The sequence below is a fragment of the Poecilia reticulata genome, linkage group LG21 (assembly GCF_000633615.1).
Source record: "Poecilia reticulata strain Guanapo linkage group LG21, Guppy_female_1.0+MT, whole genome shotgun sequence".
Taxonomy (NCBI): Eukaryota; Metazoa; Chordata; class Actinopteri; order Cyprinodontiformes; family Poeciliidae; genus Poecilia; species Poecilia reticulata.
The window spans coordinates 16249852-16277422 of NC_024351.1; the positions used below are offsets into that span (position 1 = coordinate 16249852).

Consider the following 27571-nt stretch of genomic DNA (forward strand, 5'->3'; position numbering starts at 1 on the left):
TGTCATTCCTGTTAAGTTTTTAAAGAATCTATAATTTATTTAAATTCTGATTTTAAATGTAAGTGCTGGAGGCACATTTACAAAACTTTAAGTATTACTCATAATTATTAATTTGTCTATTTTGTTTCATATTTCAAAGTATTATATTTTTATAATCATAATGTTAGAATCTAGTCTTTTGGATTTTCCATAGAAACCGCTTTTACTTTTTAGGAGGAAGAGTATGCATAAATGACTTAAACTAATGAATGCATATGATTCGTAATAATTAGTATTTTTCTTTGAGTATAACCAAAACCCTTTTGCGTGCCAAAAATCAAGAATCTATGAAATTAGGTATTTTGATTATTTTACAAGGTTTTTAAAGGTTTGTCGTCATTATAGATATTGCTAGGGCTGAAATGATTCCTTGAGTGATTCGAGTACCTGGATTATTAAAATTCCTCGAGGAAATCTTTGCCTCGAAGCTTCCTTAAATTATGTTTCATTATTTAGCGCAGTGTTTTTCAACCATTTTTGAGTCAAGGTACACTGTTTTAATTGAAAAAATCCCGAGGCACACCACCAACTAAAAATGGAAATAAAGATACTCTGTGGCCGCCTATATATAGTAATTCTTATCAAAGTCTGAATAGGAATCAAATAAACACTAAAATGTATTTTTATCACATTTTACATTTCTTATTTCAAATTGCACTTAACATGTCCACTTCAAAAATACACCTGAACAGCCACAACACTGTGGTGTTAAATTTAAAGAAGTTGTAGAAAACRTCAAACTGTTTTACAAACTAATCCACAAGCATTCTTATAGCTGGAATACAGAAAATAATTCTTATTCTGAAAGAAGCAATAATATTTGGGAAACAATTCACTTCATATTCACTGTTACAATATGAAGAGTTGCATGTACAAAATGTCAATATCTGTATATTTTACCCAGCTAGTGTGAAACCTGTGCATGTTTGGATGAAAACAGCTGATTTACTGGCAGAAATTGAAGAAAGACAAAGCTCTTCCTCAACAGCTCCCAGTCTGTCTCTGGTTTTAGTTTTTATAGTAACCAGACTTGAGAAGCTCACTTCACACAGACATGTTGTGGGAAATGGACTCATGTTCTTTCTAACTACTGCTGAGCTTCACTGTCTTTTCCATCACTGTCRTCAGTCTTTCTAGATTCARTGCTCTCACCGCTACCTGTAACATTCATGCATCACTAATTCTCTTGTTTTAATGTAAAATGCTCTGTACCTACTGCCATCTAGTGGTAAGAACATTACATGATTACGCCGCTGCTACTACTACAGCAGATACTCGAAGATGTCATTATTTGCAGACAATTCATTTTCAAAAAATCTTTTAAAACCAATTACCGTATTTTTCGGACTATAGAGCGCACCATACTAGCACCCTCAATTAAAAAAAATAAAATAAAATAAAAACTGGAAGCTGCTCTCGGTTTTTTATTAGGACCCAGCAGAGGGCTGCGTCCTAATAAATCTGCTGGACGCAGCCCTCCGTCTCCAAAGCCGAACCATGGTTTCGTTCACACCGAGCTTAAGTGCAGCGGCTCTATTTCCCTCCTGTAGTGCCAGATCGACAGCCCTCGACTTATAGCTGCATGATATGAGTTTGAAAACATTTCTCTGTCGTGCCTGCTGCTAGCATGTGCTTGTTCTAAATGAAAATTAGCCGTTCTTCTTTGATTTACAATTTTGACTTCTAATGATTCACTTCCTGCTAGAGAGCCCCCTGGTGGTTGAAGAAAAATCCACATAAAAGCCACAGCGGGCTACAATCCGCATGGTTCAAAGTTAAGGAAAAAAGTAGCAGCTGTTAGTCCGAAAAATACGGTACCGTAGTAAAATTGAATAATTTCCACGGCACACCTGACCGATCACTCACGGCACACTAGTGTGCCGCGGAACAGTGGTTGAAAAACACTGATTTAGCGCACTGCGTTGGGGGCGGGACTTTATTGACGTTGCACAGCGCACTCACTTCCGCCCGAATTCATGCCTATGCTTCCGCCTATGAGTTGTTCACGAAGTTAAGTGTTAGCGGCATAATGTCCAATTTTCAAATTCGGTCTGGGAGGATTTTATTGACTGATGATAATGTCGGGAGTTTTGTAGTTTTTCGGCGTTCCAATAAGCATCCTTAAATTGACTGGCGCGATTCCTGGAGTATGGCGGTCTTTTCCCTCCCGGAGCTACTGACTGGTGATACCCGTTCAAAGCGACAGGCGGAGAAGAGCTCGGCGGGATTATTTATACAGGTTAGCAGATAGACTGAACACTGCGGGTGGCTGTGCTTTAGGTGTGTAGCTTTACGGACGAACTGGAAAAATACATTTCATATCATCCCGGTCTCAAGAAATGAGTGGCGGAGGCTGAGCGCATCGTGGCGGTACATGGCTGGTTAAGTTTCTATGTGTGAAGAACAAAGGTGTCAAATTCTGTCGCTAACAAACACAAAAGCTGTAAATGGCTGGGCAAAGTGAGAGTTCATCTATTAAATTGACTGAAGATGAATACATAAATTAAAAGCTGGAGTACAGGCATTTTAATAAGCGTATTTGTGAGCCTGCCTCTATTATTAAATTGAATATAATTTCAGATTTTTGTGTAACTTTTCTTCAGGTTAACTTAGAAAGAGAGCTATTATCTTTACTGGTTAGTTTACAGAAAGTAATTGATTAAATATGATAAATTGGACTGATGTTGGTATCCTATAGTAACACTGCTGTTATGTTATATTAATCAATGTTTTATTTTATTAAAACATTTTATCCGAGTAATCGGTTAATCCTAAGAATAATGGATTGGATACTCAATTACTAAAATATTTATTAACAACAACCTTAAATATTGCAATCAACAAATGGATCAATCCAGTTTTTGGGGTTAAATTGTGGAAGAGTTGGGAACACACACTTTGCACATAAAGAACATAAAGAAAAGTGGAAAAGTGCTCCTCAGCTGTATAGAAGATCCCACAACCCCAAAGTGGGTATATAGGTTGACTGCTAGGTAATAATGTTGAGATTATATTGCAGTTGAAATGCAAAATGTACAGAAATAAGCTAAAAAAAACAACACTCCACCTCAAATTTGTTGCTCAGTATGGCACACTCAGTTTTGCACTGCAGCTGCACAGAAAACATGCCTCTTCATATGCTGCTGACAAACTGATCAAAGTAATGATGGTTTTTCTGTCTCTACATACGAATGAAACTGATGGTGGTAGAGCATTAAACTCATATTTATAAGAAAATTCAGCAAATTATGAGGACACATTCTTGTGCAGATGTGTCATAATGGCCAAGAGAATCCTATGTCCTCAGTACTAGGAGCGTGGTAGAGTCAGGTTTGCGTTCACACTCAACTTTGCAGCCAAGACAAACAAGTTTTTAATCATTCTTAGAGGTCCTGGAAATCTTAGGGTGGTCTTAATCCAGAAATGAAAAACGGTTGAAAAGATAAAAGACACCTCCAGCACACCATTCCAAATGTATGAGACACCATCTTAATCCACATAATGAATTTGTAAGGCATATGATGTGTTCAAAGCTTTTGTCTATCACCCCCTCTCCCCTTAGTCTTTTATCTCTGTCCTGTCAGTTTACTGACATCTTGCTCCGTGATGGCACGGCCTAAAATCTAACGGCATTAATGTCTTTTCTGTCCATCCCCACACGTCCTTTCCGTTATTGAGTAGTTACTGTCAGTTGAATATCAAGTGGCTTTTAAAAGAAACAAAACTGGAAATGAAATAGTAATGAGAGTGATTTTAGTTCGCGCTCTGGGCCAAGGGATATAAAAGAGCAGGTCTTAGCCACTTAAGGATATGTGTGACTATTTTAACATAAGTGTCCTCATTATGTATGCTCGAGAGAGGGTTATTTGCTTTTGTGGCTTTAAGCTTGGAGATGTCTGCCTGCATGAAGAGTAAGCGTATGTTTATGCAGTTGTGAGTGTGTAGTTGCAGATAGGAGTTGATTTTCATTAATTATGGGTGTTTCCCAGCTTTCCTCCAGGACTGATAGTGCGCTGCTGTGATACTGGCTCATCAGAATAAATGGCATTAGCACTTTGTTTAGCTCTTGCCCTGGGGTCTTGTTTCTCAGCCCCTTTTTTTTTTTGGTTTTAAGTGGCAGCGTTGCATGAAGCCCCTTGCGCTGAGCCTATTTCTCAAGCATTACCCTCCCAATGGAATTCACCATCAGTGTGTTTAACTCTAAATGGAGACGGGGAAAGAGGTGCAGAGGGAGACCGAAGAAAGCCAAACAGCCTGATATGATTAGCATCTGTATCAGCACACATCAATCTGCGAGGCCTTTAGAAAAGCACGACGGGCATGACGGAGCATTAAGCTAACAAGCTAAGAGAGACAAACAGCATGGTGGGGATCAGGGAGGGATGTTTGGTTACGGCTACACACACTCTGGCTGAGGCTCTCAACACGGCATCGGAGGGGAGTGTCGCTTCGCTTCGCTCATTAGCATGGCTGCCTGGATGGAGGTAGAAGAAGGCCTGCTGCAGGGGGGCCGACTTTGCCGAGAGGGGCCCGCACAGGAAGCCCATTCCTCCGACATGAAAGCCAAGCTGCTGTCTGTGTGACTCTTTGTAATTCCTGCTGGATTCCCCCCTGCTCCCCCGCTACTTTCCCCTACTATTTTGTACTCCTCCTCCTCCTCCTAATCATGTCCCGCATCCGCTCTCTAACCCATGTCGTCCCTAACCTCTTCACTAATCATGGAAGCTGGAAAGGAATAAATGCTGAACAGATGCTAGTATTGTCAGGGGCCGCTTATGAGCAACCATGTTTTCACAGCTCAGTAGGAATGAATATTTTGAGTGTGTTACCTTAAATTACCCCTTTCCTCAGCTCAGTTTAACCCTGACTACTTGAGTCTCAGCGCTTGTTGATGTGTGGACATATTAAAATGGTTTTTTATTTTTATTATTTCCTCAGTTGTACCAGCTGTTAGCAATCACCTGTGGATACTTAATACTGACTAAAGAACATTTCTAACGAATTCTTTTTTTTTTTTTTTTTTTTGGATTGGCATTGCCATATGTGTCAAGTACTTTTCCAGACTTCTGTAATTATCTGCAAGCCATAAGTATCTAGGTATACTACATCCCCATTCATTGGTGATTTTCCATGCTTGGAAAGGGTGAAGATGTGTGTCTATAACAAATCTAACAAATATCAGGTGGCCTTTAAGGCGGTTCCTATGACTTTTTTTAATCTATAATTGTCACAGTGCGATGCAAATCTCTGCAGTTCATCACTTGTTGCTTCATTTGAATTATAATTTTCTTATAAATACATTCTGACAGATAATTTCATACCGTTCTGAATTCCTTTTGATATTAGAGATGATAATAAAGAAAAAGAAAGGCCCTCTCATTACGAGTCAGCAGAGGGTCATTTATTTGACACTGCATTTAAATTACTGCTCCATGCACTTCCCAATCTCACTGGCTGTCGCGTTGACACAAATCTGAGTGATACTGATTGCTTTTAGCCATAACAAAATATCTATATCTTTCCGTTTTTATTCAGATGTCACAGTCTACGCTTTGCCAAGATATGTTGGGGAAAGTCGGCAAGTTTTGCAGACAGCTCCATTTTTGACAAAATGCCCATTGCAGATTTATTTTCTTTTCACATTTTGCCACACTTAAATGTCTCAGCTCATCAAAGAAATGAAGGATGCAGTTTTCTGTTGTTGATTTCGTGTTTTAGTGGAAGAGAAAATAAATAAATACAATTTTTAAAAAAAGCAAACCAAACCGACCTGGATCTGTGCCAAGCCCTGCATTTGCAAAAACCTGGGAGTAAATGTTTTAAACCACTGTGCAGGACTTTTGGCGCTCTCTTCTTTGCAGAACTGTTTTACTTCCACATTGTGGGTATTTGAGCATTATGGTTCACTACAGGTTTTCTACCAGATTTAACACCTGGCTTGATATTCATAACACCTTTCTTTATCATTAAACAATATCCCAACTGTGTTCATTGAGCTTCGCTTCTCAGTCACTAAACATATACGTCAGGTGTGGGCATAACGGGCAGTTAGAGTCTATCCAGCTGGCTTTGTACATTATCGATATGCACAGTGTGAATTACTTACTTCTTGTGTGACTCCAACACTGTGTGACCATCAGTGCCTCAAGCGCTGCTATCTGTCAGGTGTGAGCCTCTGCTTTGGTGAGGCTCCATCCAACACTGAATTTTAGATTAGCATGTGAAATATGAAGTCTCTGCTACGCTAGTATTGCTTACATTGATTCTAAGGTGATGAAACATTTGCAATGTAATGTGAAATACTAACATATTAACCCTAATTTGCATGTTCTGCCTTTTCATTCATTTTAAATATTGTAATTTTTCTTTTTTTCTCTTGTAATTATTGCATAATTACGTGGTTGTTCAGTTTATTTTCTATCCCGTTCAACTTTTTTCTGCTGTTGGAAGTGGTGTCTGCAATATAGATATTGACAAAAAAAAGGAAAGACAAGTTACAATAATTTTTCTCAGTTTAATCGATTTAATTAAAGAACATACCTAAAATGTGAGTTAACCAGTTTATTTATTTATTTATTTTTTACAAATTTATGTTCCTCAGAGATTGGGAATATCTTATTTGGAACAATAGCCTTGAGATAAACTTTTAAACCTTTATTCAATGCCCCTAATCTACACTTTCCCTCTGAATTTATTGGCGCTAACTTGGTTTGTGACATTTCTCTCCACAGCACCTCCAACTGTCCGCATCATTCACTCCGGGCACGCCTGCAACGTTGAAGAGGAGAGGCACACGGAGAGGGTGTACACCATCAGAGAAGGAGAGACGCTGGAGCTCACCTGCCTGGTGACAGGTCATCCTCGGCCACAGGTAAAGGAAGCGATTTCATAAACCATCTAAAGCCACCGACGAAAATAGCTCCATCAGGATATCATGGGACGAGGTGGTAATTGGGCCTCCATCTGCCTTCACGCGCAGGCATCATGGTGGCACACTAAAACCGGCTTAAAAAGTTTAATCCTTTAATTATTGATGGTTTAGCTTGTACTGCGCACCTGGATGTTGATAATAAAAGCCTAATGAGAACGCAGGAAGCAAAACAGCAGAAACATCTGCCAAAACAAAGCATAATGAGTGAGAAACGGGCCGCGGTAAAAAGACTCTGGGTCATGTAAATCCACATGGGTGCTCAGCGTCAGATAAAAGCTCTTCTCACATTCGTACAGATGTGATGTGAACTAATTAAAAAAAAAAAAAAAAAACTTTGTATTTGTTCTTGTTTTCCACTTCTTGCTTTCATCAACATCGCATCAGACAAGAAGAGGAAAATAGTCTTGTTTGATTCCTGCAGGTACTGATTTGCCCGAAGTTACCCAACCATCTGTTATTTTTTTCTTGTACTAATCTTCTGCTAATCTTTCAAACAATTAGCTCATGTTTTTTTGTTTTTTTTTCCAATTATATGAAGTTATCCCTCATACTCAGACTAGATCAAGCTCGTGCATTAAATCAACACGACTGAACTGTTTGTTTGATGGACAGGGGCCTCTGGACGTCATAGCAAAGCAAAATATCGATCGTTATTTTCCAATTGTTAAGCCGAAGGCTTTTCAGACATGTAGTGCTATCCTTGTTTCTGACACAAGTCTGCTCTCATTGCATCTTTTCACTTAATTAGGAGTTGGTTTTTTTTGTTGTTTTTTTTTTTTTTTGAAAAACCGAAAAGAGCAAACCGGGGAGCAGGGTGGGAAGAGAGCAGAGCGGGAGATCAAACGCCCTGCAGGGCTGTGGTTGGGGAGGTAGCATCTCCTTTGAAACGGAGGCTTTATGATACTCACCCAGATCCCCTGGCACAGAGAGTCTCTGCAGACTTTGGGACATGTCTGATATTTGTCCCCTCTGGCAGCGGCAGGGGACCTGTGTCTGCACACAACCAACCCGAGTTTCTGAGGAAGTTTCAGAGGTTACTGCCTTAGGAAGCGACAGAAAGGAGGTTATTTTTGATAAAGAACTTGTTGGCTACATGCGTACATGTTTTTTTTTTTTTTTAAAGCAAATAAAGTTAATCAGTAATCTTTAATTGAAATCTTTCTTTACTCCCAAACTTTTTTAATTAACATACGTTTCTTATCTTTCATGGCATTTATGGGGGGAATGTAATCAGTTCTGTCAAATGCTGTAGATCAGCTGTGATTGGACCCAGTTTGTACTGTTGCATCACTTCTTGCATCTCCTGTGTTTAACAGGTTTCCGTTTTTTTATCACTGGAACTAGATTACATGAGTTTAGAATGTGTCATACGTTCATTATACAGAGACAGATTTCTACTCTACTTACAGCAATACCTCATTAATTTGCACACTTATTAAAGATGTGTGGGGAAAAAAACACCTAATAATGAAGTCATATTGTACTGTTCTGGTGTAATATCACCCTCAAAAAATACAAACTGATTAAGCAAGTTTAAGCAAGATTAACACATAATTGCCTTAAAAATGTTATGTTTTCTTGTCTTTCCCAGTATTAAAACCAACGGGAAAGAGTTTCAAAGTAGCATTTCCACTTTTCCTTGAATTGAACTAGTCTTAACTAGGTTATTTAGATAGACTAAATAACCTAGTGTAGGTTATTTAGTCAGCATAACCTGCAATGCTGAGCAGGTTATCCACTAGCAGAACTGCTATTATGGAAAACAAATCTTTGCCCACCGCAACAACAGAATCCCAGAGGTGATTAAAAACTGTGAAAGCAGACAAAAACAGCAATAATGTGAGATTATTTCAGAGCAGTTATGGTTAAAAAACCATGTACTGCCTCTCTAAATTGTGTGGAAATGTGTTGATAGAATGAATTTTAAATGACCTGCAATGTTCCTGGACTGCTGGAAAGAAAGAAATTAAGCACAATAGCAGTACTAACACTTATCTTAGGACATCTTGTACAATTTTTTTAGCGGTTAACATTTAAAATGTGCTTAACACAGAAGTTTGTGGTAATCCAAGCAGAGATGTTGAAAGTGGAAATACGTACGTCCTTTGATTAAATATTTTGGTGAATGCTAGCTGGTTTTATAAAAGGTGTTATATATAATATATAATTAATTGTGATATCCAGCTTGGATAGCTGGGTCTAAATCTTATATTTGAAAGTAAAAATACAAATCTGCCATGCAGGGGAACCTTATAGGGGAAAAAGTTTATGCTACTGAAAAAAAAAAAAAAAAAAAAATGTTTTATGCATCTTTTCTGCAGGTGTAAATAAACGTTGAGGTCACTGTAAACAAGGGAATGTGCTGAAACTAATGAATCATTGCCAAACGTCTGTTATTTAATAGAAAAATAATGAAAAGGAAATGATGGCTATAGCTCGTATATTAATTAAACTCATGTGTTGACATTTGAAAATCATATGTCACAGCCAAAAAGAAAACAAAAAGATTATTTAGCCAATTATCCTCATATTTATGACAATCTATATCTGTAAGGCATTCTTAACATCCTAGAATGTACAGTGGCATTAAATAATTTTTAAGCATGAATTGGTGTCTTTATATGATTCACATTAAATCTAACGTGTCAATATTCCTTCATAAGTTACAGTAGCTCTAACTGAAACAACATGACTGAAACTATTAAAGCCAACAAAAATAGGTTTCTTACTATTGCTTAAGTAATTTGAAATTATTTCAACCACCTCAGTAAAACTTAACAAGTAATGAGTGAATTATTTACCATTGTATATGTATTAAGATATTTAATGAAACAAAATTGTGTTACTTTTGCAGGAGAAGGATATTGTTGACATTAGGAGGGGAACAACGCCTGCCTAAACATTTAACTTCCAAGCAGTCATGAGGAACTAGTATTTGTCTTCCTTTTGATTTTTAACTCAGATATGTGCCACAGCATTAGAGTACAGAATCTACAGTTTGCCTATTTTTGCCTGCACATAAAGTTTGAAATGCGGGTTGCAACAATTAAAGCACACATAGACACATAATCTGTGTTTTATATTCTTGGGAATTAACAGGACACATACAAGTTTCTAAATCTAAAAACCAGCAGAGTGAAATGTGCTAAGTTTTCCTAAATTGCACAGAAACCACTGCAGGATTTCCCACTGTTGTGTGTGTTTTGGATTTTGTCCAGTCAGGCAGCAGCCTCTTTACAAGAGGCCTTGATGTCAGCCCTGAGCCCATCCGCCCACCACCCCAACTTGGAGAAAAAAACACAGGCTTTCTAATAATAAAGCCTGGCATTCATGCAATTCCTCCTCCACTCACACTCACACACGCACACACACACACACACACACGCACACACACACACAGGCACACACAAAAACGGTAACAACACCTGTCTGTCTTCTCATTTAATTATCTGAAAACTGAATAATGTGCTTTTTGGTGCTTCCTTGTTGGCATGGCATTTCAAGGTGTGAGAACAGGCGCTGCCAGAAACACAGGGACCTGTTGACATGTGGCGAAAACACCAGCCAATTATTTTAAATTCTTAAAGATGTGCACTACAAGTGGCACCGGGCAAATTGTCTGCTTAAAAAAACCCCCCAAAAAAAACACAGACAGTGGCATTTCTCCATGCAGCCATGCCCATTTCAATTTCTTGTTTTGTACATTTCCTCACTGACTGCCTGTAAGGGAACAATACTGACAGTCAGTGAGGATTCAATCGCATCTGGCACATTAAACTAGATTAAGATTAGGGATAATGGGAGGCCGTGTTAGGATCTCAACATGACACAGTTAGTGAGTTCTTGGATGAGCAATGTGGACAGGCACCTGTGTGCTGTTGTCATCGAAGGAGCAAACCTTAAGATGATTGTTGTAGATTCAGGATGCCCAGAATCCCCACCGGAGGAGACCTGAAGTCGTATGCAGCGTCTCTGCTCTCACAGGCTTGCAGTGGAGACGACGCGTCTCTCCATAAAATTGGTCGAATTTTTGTACCTGTGATGCAATAAACCAAGACACAGAGTTCAGCTCAGACGCCACTGGGTTCTGTAATGTTAGTCACACAAAATGACAATAAAACCTCTCACTGGGTGTGTTCCAGATATGTCAGCTCCTTGCAAATCAAATGAACTTACATCCCTGGTCTGAATGTTGATTTAAATCTAAACCAGTCAAAATGTAGTGCCTGATTTCTTTACAGTGATTTGAAAATGTCTGCTTTTTATCTTTTCTGTTTCAGTTCTTTTGTTTTTTTTTTGGTCTTAGCAACGGCTTAAGAATGTAACCAATTTACAGGAAAGTAAAATAAAAATGAATTATAGACTGAATCTGTTTTTCACAAAGCATAAAGTCTAAATAAACCATTTTGTTTTGCCTTGTAAAGTTATGCAATGAAAATTGCCTGACAGCATTTTCAAAGTGAATAGACAAATTGCCAAGAATTTCAAAGAAAATATTTTAGCAAATCTTAGCAACAAAGTCCATAAAACCTTCCAGACTCACATGATGAGTACAAAATTGGTAACATGGCATCTGTACAAACAGGACACATTAGACCTGCATGCTCACTGTTTCTTGTCTTCTGAGAGTCTTAACATGAGTAAATTAATGATATTTTGTGCAATTTCAAATTCCATTATATCTCTGAAGAACGTGTGATGCTTCTGATGAAATCTTGTGCAAAGTCAAAGTGTTCTGGAAAAGGAGGCCTATAAAAACAGTTGGTTGTTGCGTCATTAATGGTTAAATCACTTTTATCTGATGTCACAATCTTATGTTACTTATATCTTTTGTCAGAAGGATCAACTGAGTTTCTCGGAATAACATTTTAGCTAACTTTAGCACTTATTGAGCCTCCACATTGGCATTTAGTTATTAGCTAAAATAAGCCTAGACCAGGTGGTAGCTTAAGTTAGCCATTTTCTTTTGCCATACAATGTTCCCTCGTTTGAATAAAGTGTGGCTAGGTGGTTTATCTGTTAATGAAGGTGCATATGCCAACATGTTTAATGGTTAGGAAGTTTTGTTTCCTCATGGCATCACTTCCGCCTTGCCTTTGAAATGACAGGTTGAAACGCAACGGGGCGACGTGTGGGCGAATGGATGAGTTCAGCAGAAAAAAAGAAAAACAATTAATAGCAATAACTTACTAAACTTGTGGGGTGAACAAAAAATTTAGTTTCATTTGAGAAACCAAGATTTTAAAAGAATACAGAGGAAGATGATATTGTGAAAAATGTAAGTTTACAATATGAAAAGCCGCAAGGCCCAGAAGACAGACGTAACCAAAGCTAAAATACAAACCTCCTACTGGAAGATGCAAAATGAAATAATAAGAAGAAGAACAAGACTAATCCACTGACGGAGACATTTTCTGTATTACTATTTCACCTTCTGTGACTCCGCATTAGAAAACCAAATGTGGACAGCTTTATCGTTTCATGCTTTCATGGTCATTCTTCTCCAGATTTATTCATTGTCTTTGATGCTATGAACAGACATCAAAGAGTCCCTGATGATAAAGCCATCTGCCCCTGTCTCCTCTGCCTTGGCCAGCGTCCATTATGTCCACACTACTTTGTTTGAGTACCAGGCTCCAACACCACATTGCAAACACTCTCCCTTTTTTTTTTTTCTTTGTTTCAATTATTTGCCCACCAGATTCAACTCAAACCTCCATGGGTCAGCAAGTACAAATAAGCTGACCTCGGGCCCCGTGACGTTTGGCTTAATACCCACCAATTGGGATATACGCTTTGTTTTGGAACTCCACATAACATTTACCCAGTGCTGGTGCATCCAGTAGATTGTGCTTTCTCCTTAATTACTATAGACACCGTAGTAACTTAAAGAAAGTCTTAACGGCTTTTATTTCAATATCCAGTTTCCTTTTAGGTTCTCGGTTTGCCGTCAAAGCGTCAACCATTTGCCTTGTTTGATTTGATCGTCCCATTGTTGTGAGTGAGGGGACAGCTTTCCTGAAATAGACCTGGAGAGAAAATGTGCTCACAGTTCAGAATCTGAACCTCTTGTTGGTTCTTTTGATCACTTGATTGTCATGCTCAGCCACACTTGTCTGCACCACCGAGAAGGCACAGACCACCAATGGCGCATAAAAGAAAAAAAAGATGGCAAGCAATTAGAAGCCGGTCCGTAGTTGGAGAGAGGGAAACGTCACAGCAGGCGTTACGGGAGCTTCACCGAGGACGCGTGCTCCAGCATATGATCCCCGCATAACAACAGATACTGGGCGCATTTTAATTAGCGCTTGCCGCGGCATCCCAGCATGTGTGGTCTCAAACACTGCTGGGATTTTCAGTTGGGTACAGAGTTAGGCAAGTCTCTTCCTTCCATGTGAGCAAATGTTGATCCATCAGTTTGGGTGTCTCGTTTAATAGGGATTTGCAGGTTTGGTTTTGTGTCTTTTATATGTCATGTTTTTGTGTTTTTAAAAAAAATATACCATCCAAATTTCTTTTTTTTTTTTTTCCCCCGTCACAAATAATAAGCCACACTATTATTATTATTATTATTATTTATTTATTTATTTTTTTGAATTTTCAAGTAATAATATACAGGAGCAGTCTCCACACACAGGTTTATTTTCTGAAAGAGAGCAGTTTCAGGGTGGTGCACCATTGGCAGTTTGACTTATTCATAAGAATGTAATTGCAGGCACATAATATGAGCTGAGCAGCAGAAAAAGCCAAAAAGAAAAATAAATGTAGCGAGGCTTTTAGTGTCAGGAGCAGCAATTATCATAATGCTCAAATCTGCTAGCACTTCCCCGATCAAGAGTATTTGCATTGCACTAAGGAGACTGGAGAGGGTCAAACTGTTCTCACCAGGCACACTTCAAGACTCCCCCTGTGGGCTGAGGTGCTTAGATGTAAAAAGTCAGAGGAGCGAAGGCATAAAAATAGCCTCGGGGTGGAGGAAGAGCTGAGAGCTCATCCGATAATGTGGTCTACTGTCCCCGTGAACAAACGACGACGCTCCGTCTTTTCTGAGAATATAAAGCCTCGTTTGAATACGCGCTTCTTAACGTCACTCTAACAATGCACTTATTGATACAGCGTTTTCCTAAAACTCAAAGCTCTTTGCACAAAAGGCAAAGAAAAGGCTGAGGCTATAAGCTTAGAGAATACAGAATTTTGCTGAGATCGACACAAAAAAAGAAAGCTTTGTGTTTGCGCGAGAGAATCCGGCGCACTCTAGAAGAGTGACACAGAATTTGAAACCTTCCCCCCCCCCTCCACCCCACACCTAATTTATGCTCGTAACTTATTTAGGTTTAGTGCTTGTTTCTGAACTCATGATGTCCCTAGCCGCTCTAATAAGGCCACAAATTATCCATCAGTGGTGTTTCAGCATTGATCAGGTGCTGAGTTTGGGCTTTTCCAAGAAGCGCTGTCTATTAGTGTCTCATTTGGCAGCGTATGTACGGTTTACAGATCAGGCATAACATTATGACTGGTACTGGCAACCTCATTGGTCTAAGTCGGCAATGCAGCCCCATGAGCAACAAACTGTAGTGCAACATCTCTTCTTAAATCCCTAAATCAGTATAAATAATGTAGGTAATTTTTTTTGTGTGTGGGACAGATTTTGCTCATCTTTTGATCAGTGACCTATGACCCTGTTGTATGTTCATCACTGTTTCTTCCTTTGACCTCATGTTAACCAATGCCATTATTGTGGAGCTGGTCAGTGTGACTCACTTTGCCTGCCAGTGGTCATAATGTTATGCCTGATTGATTTTTTTTGAAGTCCTTGGGGACACTTCATAAAATGTCCAGGCAGAACAGCTTAATCATTTCATTCAGTGAGAGAGTTTCATGAAAAGAAACACTAAGACAAAACCAGCCGTCGAATACACCCAATTTATTTCAGCTGCTCCAAGCAACAACACTTTAGGCAAGTCAGAGAATCTGAAACTTCTGTGATGAAACAAATGCGAGTGCCTTCTTCTGCTCATCATTCTCCATCAGGATTTTTGGCCACTCACCCTTTCATCTTTCTCTCCTACCTGATGGGAAATATAAGCAAAGCTAAAACCGTCATAACCTGACAACGGAGCTGCCATGGTTACCTCCACCCCATCACCCTCCAACCTCCAGTCAGTACAACCCACCAGCAATCTCTCTGATAGGACCCAGTCCCTGTCCCTGCATGCCATGATATTCCTGTTCCGTCTGATGCTATCTCTGTAAAATAGGATGTTATCAGCATCCAAGATGATACTATCACCATACAGTGTGGAGATATTGGATTCTAATTCAGAGCTTTGCCTGCCTAGACAGAGAAATGTGAGGCTCTGCAGGCAAAGCCAGTCCATCTGCGCCTTACTTAGAGCGAGGGATCAAGCAGAGCTCTGTGCTTGGTGGTTCTCGCTGTGTTGGCCCCCAGGCCAGAGTTGTCACAGTACCTGCTCATGCTGTAAGCTTTAATGAGGACAGGAGAAGGAGATGATTGAGAGTCAATTACAACCTCATGTTGGAGAGTAACACTATTTCACCTTTCATTACACCTCAATGCCATGGGCTAACTGGGTCCCATCAGTTAGTGAAAGGTACTCATGTTGAGAAGGCCATGGCGATGTAGATCTGGTGTGAAGCAAAAGACGGCGGAGAAATATTAGAAGAGGATCCATAGCTGCCAGTTTTGTGTTGAAACAGACAGTTTAAAAAAAAAACTTTCTATCTTCGATAGAATGGAGAATTTTTTTCTGTCATGTTGTATGTCAGAAGCTTGAATACCTCTAGACAGCAGTTCATTAGTTGTAACAGAGCTGGCTGGATTACCGTATTTTCCGCACTATAAGACGCACATAAAAACCTTCAATTTCTTCAAAGGCTGACAGTGTGCCTTATAATCCGGTGCGCCTTATATATGGACCAATATTGAGCCACAACAGGTCTAGTAACTACGGTAAGCAGCCGCTGACTTAATTTTCCCCCGTAGAAGAAGAAGCGCGCGGTGCATGCTGGGATAGTTGTCAGAACGCTGGTTTGTTAATAAAGTTTGATAATACATTTAAAGCCAGTGGGGGCCGAGGGGCGAGGAAAGAGAGACAGAGACTGCGGCGGCAGCGTGTCGGTTGGTCTGTTACCCAGAAAGCAATTGGGCACAATATCGCAACACCGTGAGTGAAACATTGACTGGGGCAGCCTACTATATAAAGTACTCGGGGACCACTTCTTTACAAATGTGGATGTGTAATAATAGAGTACGTAACAAATTGGCAACCCAAACTGAAGCGTCTATTCTATGCGCCTTATAATCCGGTGCGCCTTATAGTGCGGAAAATACGGTAAGTTTATTCATTCAGAGCAAAATAGCTTATAAACACCGAGAAGAACCCCAGATCAAGGCATTGTTTGCACATGCCTATTATGAGCCAGTGTTGGACAGCATAGTCTTAGCAAACCCTGCCTTTGCATGTCCAGTTTTTACAATTTACTCAGTTGTTTTCATCTGCATGGCTTAAAAAATTATTTTTATTTTAGATCTGGCCATGCACTTTCATCGATTCAATGTCCATGCTGGGGGGAAGGGTGCCTGTCTGCAGTGGTAATTGAGCAAAAGTCTGGGTACAATCTGGACAGGTTGCCAGCCTATCACAGGGCAACATAAACACACACACATATTCATACCTGGCAATTTTAGAGAGACCAATTACCGTAACTGTTATGTTTCTGGGTTGTGGGAGGAAGCCAGAGTACCCAGGGAGAACAGGTGCATGTACCGAGAGAACATGCAGAAAGATCCAAGAGCTTTTTGCTGTCAGGCAACGGTACCACCATCTGTCTGACCGGGCTCTGCAGATTATTCTTTACATCTATGATTTTCACTAGCAGTCAGTTTGTCACGCTTCATAATGACATGAAACTCCTCCTTCGTGTTTTTGTGCTGAGTTGCATCTCTTGTAAGTAACGATTGAAAATAATACATAAAACACATTTCAGCCAAAACTGGGGAATATTTTTCATTGTTTTTCAAGGTTTAATTTTTTCACCTCACAAAAATTGGACACCTTTATAAGTGCTCCCACACTATTTAGATGTCTTGTTGTGGTGAAACGCACATTGTTGGCAAAGTGCAGCGAGTTATTGTTGCTTGCATCACAACACACCTCCAGAAAGTCTTTTGCTAGACATTAAACAGTGTTTGTGTATTTGGTGCACTACTTACCCTCTTTAACAGAGGATTAGTTCTTCAAATGGGTTCTGGAAATGATTGGTGTTTGCTTTTTTTCCGTCTCAGATCCGATGGACAAAGACAGCTGGCAGCGTGTCGGATCGCTTCCAGGACTCCAGTGTGTTCAATGACACTTTGCACATTGCGAAGATCCAGAGGACACAGGGGGGTCGCTACTACTGCAAGGCTGAGAACGGCCTCGGTTCCCCAGCTATTAAATCAATCCGAGTGGACGTCTATTGTAAGTTCTGACATTTTCCATGGCCGCTTGTATATTTTTGTTTTTATTTAATGTCTTAAATTGCAAGTCATTATATTACTTCAAAAATATGAACAGACATTTGCAAGATTATTCGGTCATATCTGCTTGTTTCTTGTTGTGGATTATTATTGTCTGATTTTTTTTTTTGTTGCCATTTGTCAAGGATTACAAAAATGCTGAGATGAGACGGATTAACAAGTATTCACATCAAGTTACTGAGACATTTGCCTCTTGCCTAAATCTATGTTTTTTAAAGAATGTTACACACAACAAACTGAGCCTTTTAGCAGTACATACACATACAAATTGACATTAAGACATTAAGACTTTTATATTGCGGCTGCTTGGTGGTGTGGTTCAATGAAAAATGAAACTGTGCTTATTCAAGGGTAAGACATTACAAGAGACCCTATTGCTTCTCATAGATTGTTGATTAAAACACAGACAGTAAATTCGATCTCTCCAGTTTACATCTGTATGGAAAGCCAGAAGGCCCCATCAGCATTTGACAAACAAAACAGTGATTTATACATATTGCTTTATTGATCTGGCATACGTTCACCTCAACAGCAGAGACACGAGAATGGTTGCCTCATCTCGCACTAACCTATATTTTACAGCTGTTAGTGCAGACACAGCCAAAGTTTATACACGACAAGAAATATGTAGGTGAGCTATAATTATCTGCAATAAAAAGGAAGACCCAGGGTCTTCACCATCTCTGCTACAAGAAATTTTGCTGAGATCCATTCAAAATCGCATGCTTCGCTTTCGAAACATCTCGGTGCTTCCTCCTTAATCTTTCGTTGCCGCTTCTCTTCCTCCGCAGAGGTTCTTGTTTTCTTTTTCATACCAAACGACTTGGAAAATAATCATACATCTTTGATGCACTCTCAGTGCTTCATTTGTTGCCAAATATGCTAGTGATCGAGGAGAGGAACAGGCAGTGGAGCTGAGGTTTTTCACTTATAATGTTGTTTCTAGTTAAACTTGTATTCATTTGAAAGTCTGCGTGGTCCAACACCGGTAAAGTGGTAAAGTGTAATGTGCAAGTGCTTGCAAACATATGATGCTACGGTTTAGCTTAAAAAGTAACATTTTAGTTCGAACAAGGTATTTGCCTCTATGAGATTCTAATGGTATGATAACCATGAGTAGACAGACGTTTCATCTATGTAAAATTTAGAAGAAAAAGTATCAAGCTACTTTTACTTGAAACAGAGAAGCAATAATTCTGTTCATATATTACAGTCACAATATTGAATCAACAATACTAAAATAACACAAACTAACTTATTGGTAGTTATTGCTTACTACGTAAAATAGGGGTGAACGAACTCCTTAAAAGAACTTTTAATGCATAGTGTAACTTATGCCTCGGCTTATGCCTTTGTCATTTTCTTGTTTCCTGCTTGGCCCCTTGTATTTGTTTTGTAGGTCTTGGGAATTTTCTAACCTCATTAGTGTGCTCCGCTACAGTTTTGTCCACAAGAAACAATCCCTGCTTCTGCTGTTAAGAGGCTACATCGGCGTGACCAGAAACGTAACGCATGCCAGTAGCTCCGCCCTCACCGCACCGTGTGGTACAGGCTGATTGAGTGAGCCTCTTATACAATAAAAACAGACAAAACAGCTTGCCGAACTGCTCTGACTTGAGTTGTACAATTCAATGGAAATGAGGCAAAATCGAATTCTGTTTGCTAAATGATGCAGCACCATCATTTTACCCTCAGGCCCACTTTTCCTGAATTGTCTTCTTTATGAAAACACTATACTGTTTTCACCGGTCTGGTTCTCCACTCTCCTGGCTCTTCTCATCCGTGTCCCCTGCTGTTCCCCCCCCCCCCACTCCTCTGTACAAGTCACTTTTCTGCACCTGTTTATTTGGACTGACACCTGGACAGAGGTTGTGGAATTGAACCTTGTTTAGAAAAACTTGTGGATGGCCCTGGTGGTCTACGAGATTGGGGCTAAATGCATCTCAGCAGCTGACAGTCGGTGCCCCGTCTTTTCTCTGCATCGTTTCACCTTGGCCGTACTAAGGAGCCCACACGAAGAACAAACGGGGAAATGAAGCCATCCCTCATAATAGACCATCTGTGGGACAGAAACAATGGTTTCTGAGGGAGCCTCATCATCCCGCATTTGTAGTTTTTGTGCTGTAATTGACAAACTCATTATGTTTGTTAGCTGGATGCCAAAGCTCCATTGTGTTATAGGTCTCTATTGTCTCTATATATTTGTTTTCTGTAATGTTTTGCTTATTTAACATGTACATAAACATTAGAGCAATGAAAGAGAATCATAGATATATATTGAACAGTACTAGTGGAGTTTGCCTCTATAAGCAGATACATTATTGCATTCTTTGTAGAAAGATCAATGACACTTGTTCTGTTTTCTGTTTGTGTCTGAAAAAGAAGAATATTGCCTCCATACGTGGTAAAATTCAACTTTTTTTTTTCTTTTCATATAAAATCCTTGCACTTGCACGTGTGCTCCACTTGAATTGTGTTATGTTGCCCATCCAGCAGAAGAACATTATTCGGCGTTCCAGCTGTCCCCCGAGGGGGGGATTAAATTGATGGACCTCTGCAGCACATGCTATTTTTAGTGGGTTGTAACTCCAAATTTTAATTAGCTCAAAAACTGGCATTCTGGTGCTGCATCTCTTATCAACAATACCTGTCATTATGTTTTCTGCTTTTTTTTTTTTTCTTTTTTCAGCTGTGCCGTTTGTGCACTTTTGTTTATTTTTCAAAATAATACCAAGTGGCAGGACAGACTGTTCACTTTTCTCTGTAGAGGAGGGATCCTTTGCAAATGCAAGCACCACTGCATTTTACATTAAGAAGCTTAAAACTGAGAGGATTCTGCTCTTAGTTTCATTTTACTGTTTTCAGAGAATTGTTTTGCTCCTCTTTTCTGGAATTGAAATTATCCTATTTCTTTCTTTTAGCTTTTATAAGATTAAATACACGTTTTCAACCTCTTTCCTGTTTCAAAAAGCAGCCGTTCTACATATAACACTAGTGGTTTTATGTTAAATATTCCTTGCCTTATAAAAGTATTCATATCCTTTGAACTATTGTTTTCATTTTGTCACATTGCAATCATAAACTCCAAAATACATGGGTTTTTATATGAAAGGCCAACACAAAGTAGAGCATAAAGTCATAGTATAATCAGCCTCCTTAAGTCAATTATTTGTAGAACCACCTTCTGCTGAAATTACCCCTCCATGTCTCCTGGGGTTTTTCTCTACCGGCTTTGCACATTCATACAGGAGAATGGACTCATTTCTCTTTTCAAGATTGAGTGTATATTCGTGGTAACCATTAACGTTTAAGCCATGTGACATATTTTCAATCTGATTGCCGTCTTGGCTTTGACTGGGCTTTTCAAACTTGCCATTGTACTTTGATGTAAGCTATTCTATTGTAGCTCTGGTTCTGCTTGTGGCGCCATTGTCCTAATGAAAGTTAAACCTTTTTCTTCAGTTTCAAGTCCTTTGAAACGTCCAACAGATGTTCTTCCAGTTTTACTCTGCGTTTCGCTCCATCCGGCCTCCATTAACTCTCGCCAGCTGAAGGAAAAACATTCACATACATTGATACTGCAACTTTCAGGCCTTATAATGGGGATTTTGTGTTTAGAATGATGTGAAAAACAAATGCACAGCACTTTTTGAGATGTTTATTTGCAAAAAAAAAAAAAGGGAGAAAATATGCGAGACTCTGTCGCTATTAATTGTATTGATTAAAAAAAATTAAAAAAAAACAAAAGTTTACTTTTGAGTGTTTTGTAAACCATTCTTTATACAGCATAATTAAAGTTATCCTGCCAGCCTGGAGGAGGGGATTTTAGCTATTTACTCTCAAAGGTGACATATTAACAAAGCTCAGAAGTCCATCTAAGCACATTTTATACCTGCTGACACCTCAGTTGTGTTGGCCGCAGTTTGGTCTTCGGGGAAGGTCCTCTGCAAAGTTAATACAGCACCCTGCCCAGCTCCTACGCAGATCGATGTTCGGCTTAAGAAACTCTCCTCTTTTTTTCCTATAGGGAAGCCTTTTCAGTGTTCTCATTTAATTTCAGCCGCATTAATTTTGCTGCAGCGTCTAATGTTTCATTGAGTGAGCGATCGAGGAGGGCTTAAGAGTTCTGCCGGGGCTGCTTATTGCAGGCTCAGAGAGTTCATTGACCGACACAGAGCACAATACATCTAAGAGAAATTTGGCCAAAGGAGGAAAGAGAAGTGACCGAGTGAATAACAAATTGATGTTGGGGAACTTGAGTCATTCTGGTTCACTGTAGACTGACTGATTAGAAATGTCACAATATGGTGTAATAATCATTAGCTCACAAACAGCACCAAACGCAGTGTTTTTTTTATTGTTATTTTTGTGGAAAGACATAAAATCAAAAGTGTCAAAACATTTACATTGTCATATTTTGCAAATCTTCAAAGTGTCGACTTTAGTTTTTTTTTTTTTGAAACCTTAATCATACTCCTTTAGTTTATAGGCTTTGTGAATGCTAATCAATACTGAAACACTGTTTTTATTATTATTATTATTATTATTATTATTATTATTAAAAACAAAATAGGCCACTACTGCTCCACTTCTACACAAGGTTGTCAAATTACCTCCGCAAGCAAACGACAAAATGTTTTCAGCTTGTGGTCAAATGGAAAACAAATTGCCTCGCCGTAAACCAGGTCAGCATTTACCATGCAGGCTTTGACAAAAGGGCCACTTTAGCGCTCCCTTTAAACATGCTTTGAACAACCTCAGCAGTTGAGAATAAACTGAGAACAAATGGGTGCGGTGCAGAAAAGAAGACAAAGACGTACAGCCTCATCTGACTTTTGCACTAACCTCCAGAAGAGAAACATCCAGTCGTGTTTTTCTATATGCTAATATCGGGTGGATGATATTGATGTTAGCGCTGTGGAAATAGTTTCTCAGTGACTCTGGAGGAGTATGAAAAAGGCACTTTATTTTTTTATTGTGGAAACCAACTGGAAACCAACTGGAATTGTGGAAACCAAGTGGAAAATGGCGGTGCAATTTTCCACTGATTGTTCCACGCACGTCTTCACTCTTCCCTGATATTTCCAGCTTCACTCCTTCAAATGGATTAAAATAAGACAATAGCCCGATTTCTGTCTGTTATCAGTGGAGGGGCTTGCACAGCTCTTACTTCACACCGCTGCTGCAGAAGCCTGGGAATTTTAATGAGGATATTGTGTGTTCGTGTGTAGATCTTATGTGTGTTTCTCTGCGTGCGGACGTCACTCAAAGGGTAAATCTTATTTATTTTTTTTTCTTCTTTTTTTTTTGTAGACGTCAGTAGCCGTGTAGATTCTAAGTTTGAAGATGTGCGTGCCAATTTCTTTCTGTGGTCATTCTTGCTAGAGGCAACAGAAGTAGGGACTGCCCATTGGGTTCAGCTGCTTGCTTATGCATGAACACCCTCTCCACCAGCAAGGTCCTGACTCTCACAAACTTGTCAAAGGCTTAACTTGCCTTGGCACACGCTTCCTTAGCTGTGCAACACTGTTGAGCAGCATGTGGGGGCGACTTGGGGAAGTGTGTCTGCTTCTCTGTTTGCCCGCCCTCTGATGGAGTTCATGAAGGAGCTTCGGTTGATGGTGTTTGTTTAGCCGACGTGCCGGCTTTGCTTTATCCCGCCGGTCAGTAAAACCGGCGCTCCCGATCTCATCAGGGGTCCATGTCTTGTCGCCCCGCTGCAAGGTGTCTGAGTAAATGTGTGCGCAGAGAGCAAGAAAACCGAAAGGTTAATTAGAGAAAGTTGACTCAAAGAAACATGAAACATGTCGATTTAAAAAAAGGAAAGAAACATAAAATTTGACTGAAGCTCGTGCAGTTCCTAATAACTCCTTTATCTGTTCTCATTACTGATGTTTGTACTTTAAGCTCACACTTGCGTACACTGGGGAGACGCTTTTAAAGTGACTACGTAATATACTTGTGTGTATGCGTAGGGAAGTGAGTGGGATGGTGAGCTCAGGGGAACCTATTGATTAGTGGGTTCATTTGAGTGTGGCTGATGCTGGAAGCAGGTTCAGTATGAGCTATGACTCAACCTATTGAAAAAATATATAATTTCTTTCTAAGCATTCTTTTCTGTATTCCTTGAACTAATATATATAATTTTTTTATTTTGTAAAATAGCTTTTTTTCCTCCCTTTATTGCCAAAACGACAGCTTTTTCTATATATTAAGTCATTTTCGTATGGCTTTTTAGGCTACATTTAGTAATGTGTTTTTAGGAGAAACATAAAAAAATCCCAGAATATCCCAACAATGACAGGCATTTACTGAAGCTAGTATTTCACTAAGACTAAAACAAGGATTACAAAACAAGAGCAAGTAAGTATTCTTACTGTGGAAAAGGACATGAAACCATATAAGTAATATACATATTTTTAATGCACCGCTGCAGATTGGAAATACGATGCAATGACTCAGTCCTTTGTACAAATTTACTCAAAGAATAAAAAGGTAAACTTGAAGATATGTCTTGAGTTTACAGTTGTTACATTGTGTATACCAGACATGAGAACCTCAAGGCCAGAGGGTCACATCCAGCAACTGTTTGTAGCCCATGAAGAAAAATATATATATATTTCTGGTGGCCTGCCAATAGCTTACATACTGTTCAAACTGATAACACTCCCTCTTCTATAATGCTCTGCTCATTTCTTGTGGATGGAGTTGCTGTTGCACAGGCACCTGTTGGGAGTCATCCCCGCTGTGTTTCGAAGTGCACATTTTGCTGATAGACTGAGCGCATTGAGTTCACACGACGACTTGTGCTGACTTTGAAATACCAACAAAATAAAAAATAACCTGAAACTGTTTTGCAATCTGTTTTCTTTTGACATGGAGAGAGCTCGTGCACACATGTAGATCGCTTCTAAAACTGCCGATTAACTCTCCGTGGGTTCTGCACAGTTTTCTCCCTTCGTCCCCGACACTGTGCTCCAACTCTGCCTCTCAACTGCTCAGGTACTCTGGATGGTGGCAACGAGACCTACATCAGGTTCAGTGATGAAGCCAGAGATTTCCAAGAAGCAACGCCAAACATGCTCCTCTTACAAAATGGCAATGTCACAGATTGTTAAAGATTATGTTTTAAGAGCCCTAAGAACCTTTTAAAACACATTGTAATCAGTTTGCATAACCTTTCTAACTAAATTTTATCTAAACTCGGGACAATTTTAATTTCTCAACAACACAATGGGTAGAATGCTCTCTCGCTACATTGTTGGTATGAAACGGCATAAAAGTCATGTGTCGTGAAATTTGTGTGCAAATGCATCACGTTTTTCACTTAATAATTGGCTTCACATAGTTGATGTTTTTACCACTTTCTCAGTCTCCCACTAGTGCATTCAGAATGTCATATGTGTCAAATTACACCTGTTGGATCTGAAGCCTAAACACACAATTCACCTGGACTACAGGAAGTTTTAATTTGCTTTTTGCTCTTTTAAGTTGAGTGATGCATATATATATATATATATATATATATATAATCTTTTTATTGTGAAGGGTTTTCATTTGGTTGCCCATAAACATTGATGCTATCTCTTTAGCTATTGTGCACAGTGTAATCAAGCAAATGGATACAATGTCTTCATTTCATAGCTGCTAAATTTCACTTCAGTGTGCAGGTCTGTCCATGCTATTAATTTCATAGGCCTCTTTGCAAAATAATTGATAAAATAGGTTTCCTGATATATTGAAAGGACATTTTGAATTGGTATGAGTATGCTAAATGTTGTGAAATCGGTTGATTTTGCATTTGAATAAGCACAAAAATTATAAATTATCATGGTACAGCTATTTATACAAAGGCAAAATATGAGACAAGGCTACGACGGTTTCAATTCTCCTTTTTGTTGTCACAGTTTTATGTCATAATTCTGTGAAGGGAGCACAGTTTTAGCCAACCTTTACAATAACTCCAATTTTCAATGAACCATCAAATAAATGGTCTTACTAAAAGGACAGAAGTTTCATAAAAAATAAATCATTTCAAAATTTGATTTCTTTCCTTATATCCTGTCATTAGAAAGATGAAACAGATTATTAAATATGTGTAAGACTTTGAAGGAGATAACTAGGTAGTTTTTTTTTTCTTCTTTTTCTAATGTGTGCAGAAATACTGTGCCAACTAGAAGAAAAACACAAACGAAGAAGCTTTTCTGCTCTCAATTGTGATTTTCAGCCATTATTCTTGATTGCAACTAAAATTGCCGTTTCAATTACAACGTGAAGTGTTCTTTCTTCACTTTTACTCTCTATGTGTCTGTGTTGGAGTTGTTTGTTTACTACACTTTTTTTTTCTTCTTCTTCTTCTTCTTCTGTCAGTGTTTATTTTTGTTCCGGAGTTGTAATTTCTCGTGTTGTTCATTCTCATTTCTGCCTGCCGTAGAGTGTTGATGCTTGTAAATGTTTTATTTGTTTCGTATCTGGTTTTCGTTATTGTTCGAGAGTGCTATTCTCTAACAACTAGCTGAGGAACTAGGGGTGAAAATTAGGAACAGCGTTGCAACTGCTCTACCTTGTAAAGCACTGCTTATGGGAGCCATCACTGTGGTATGAAGAATCTCTAAAATCTGAAAAAACGAAAAAGGTAATTTTGCTTTGAAGTAGGAAGGAAGTAGTTCTCGGTTTCTTAGTTTACCTTGGTAAAAATTCATATGTTTATCGTTGTTTTAAAAATACTTTACTATCTCGATTTTATTTAATGATTCAGGTATTTTGGTTCTCTAACAGACACAATGTCTGGTTTTATTTTGGATTTTATCATTTTGCATGGATGGCTACTTGGATAATAGACTATAAAGCACTTATGTTATAAATCACTGAATGGCTTAGCACCAAAATACATTAAAGACCTGTTGTCGATGCATTAATGTTGCAGACAACTCAGGTCGTCCGGTTTAAGTCTGTTCTGCATCCCAGAGTACACAGTAGTCAGATATGCAAATCTCTTCTAAGCCTAATGGTGAATTAAGCCGTTTTGGTAAAGGAAGTCTCTGCTGGTCGTGTTTTCCATCAGTTACAAAAGCACTGCATCAAGAGAAACTAGAGGATGTAAGACTTCCACCGTCACAGCGTATAAAGATCATATTAAAAAGCCGAGAAATGTCTGGTGGACAGGCGAGTGATTGATTAGGACGGAACAGGCGTGAACTTCATGGTTCTGATACTTTGAGCCATCTTCACTTTGCAGCTTTCCCTGATTATACTTGGCATTGAAGTCTCGGAGACGTCTCTCAGAACAAGGGTGACACAAATTTAAAGTGATGTCCTCGTCGGCTCTCCGGCCAAACATCTTCTCGTGAAACTTGCGGGAAATGAAATCTCTTGACCTCCATTGTTTTGAACGCCGTTTCTGAAAATAAAAAAAATCCAAACCTGAATGTTGTTTGACAGAGAAAAAAGCAAACAAACAAAAAAAACCTGAAATTAAATAAATGTTTTATACGTTTTTAACACCTTAAGATTTATTTGGCAGAAGGGCTTCACAGATGGTATTTCTGTGCAGCATGTTGTGCGCTTCCCGTGATTTGATGTGGAAGTTTTCAAAAACGATCCCATAATGCATGTTGGCAGAGATGCATGTGTGGCGCCTGTTTAGTGCTTTTCGATGTAAATGATCCGACTTGATGAATGGCTGTGATCCAGCCACGGTCAGTTATCTGAGGCTCGTTTGAATGAGGACAGAATGAATCAGCACATTATGTGTACATTATGTAAATGTTTGCTGGTGTGGTTAATGGAAGTAAAGCCAGTTCACGACTGCCCATTACTCTTGCAAGGACTTTCTCTGGGGAGTGGACCCTTAATCAGAGTTGTGGAGTCAAGCTCCTCCGCTGCCTTTGTTTTTCTCACCATTAGCAGCCGAGGAAATGCAGTAAGCTTTTTCTGCTCTGTATGCTAATGTGATTAGTTGTTGCAGACATTCACTCAGATCTGCTTTTTATATTTTAACAGCCTCTCGCGGGGCATGAAAGGCAACCTTTGTCAACCCCTGTACGTTTGGATGTGGACCT

General features: G+C 39.2%; 1 protein-coding gene across 4 annotated transcripts in view; it reads left to right on the plus strand.

The window, feature by feature from the left end:
* Positions 1–27571, plus strand: part of LOC103457909 (MAM domain-containing glycosylphosphatidylinositol anchor protein 2) — a 198895-nt gene that overhangs the window by 58758 nt on the left and 112566 nt on the right. For all 4 annotated transcript variants that reach the window (XM_008398386.2, XM_008398385.2, XM_008398387.2 and 1 more), the window contains 2 exons: positions 6771–6910; positions 17277–17451. In XM_008398386.2, the coding sequence (XP_008396608.1) occupies positions 6771–6910; positions 17277–17451 (315 nt within the window). The remainder of the gene's footprint in view (positions 1–6770; positions 6911–17276; positions 17452–27571) is intronic.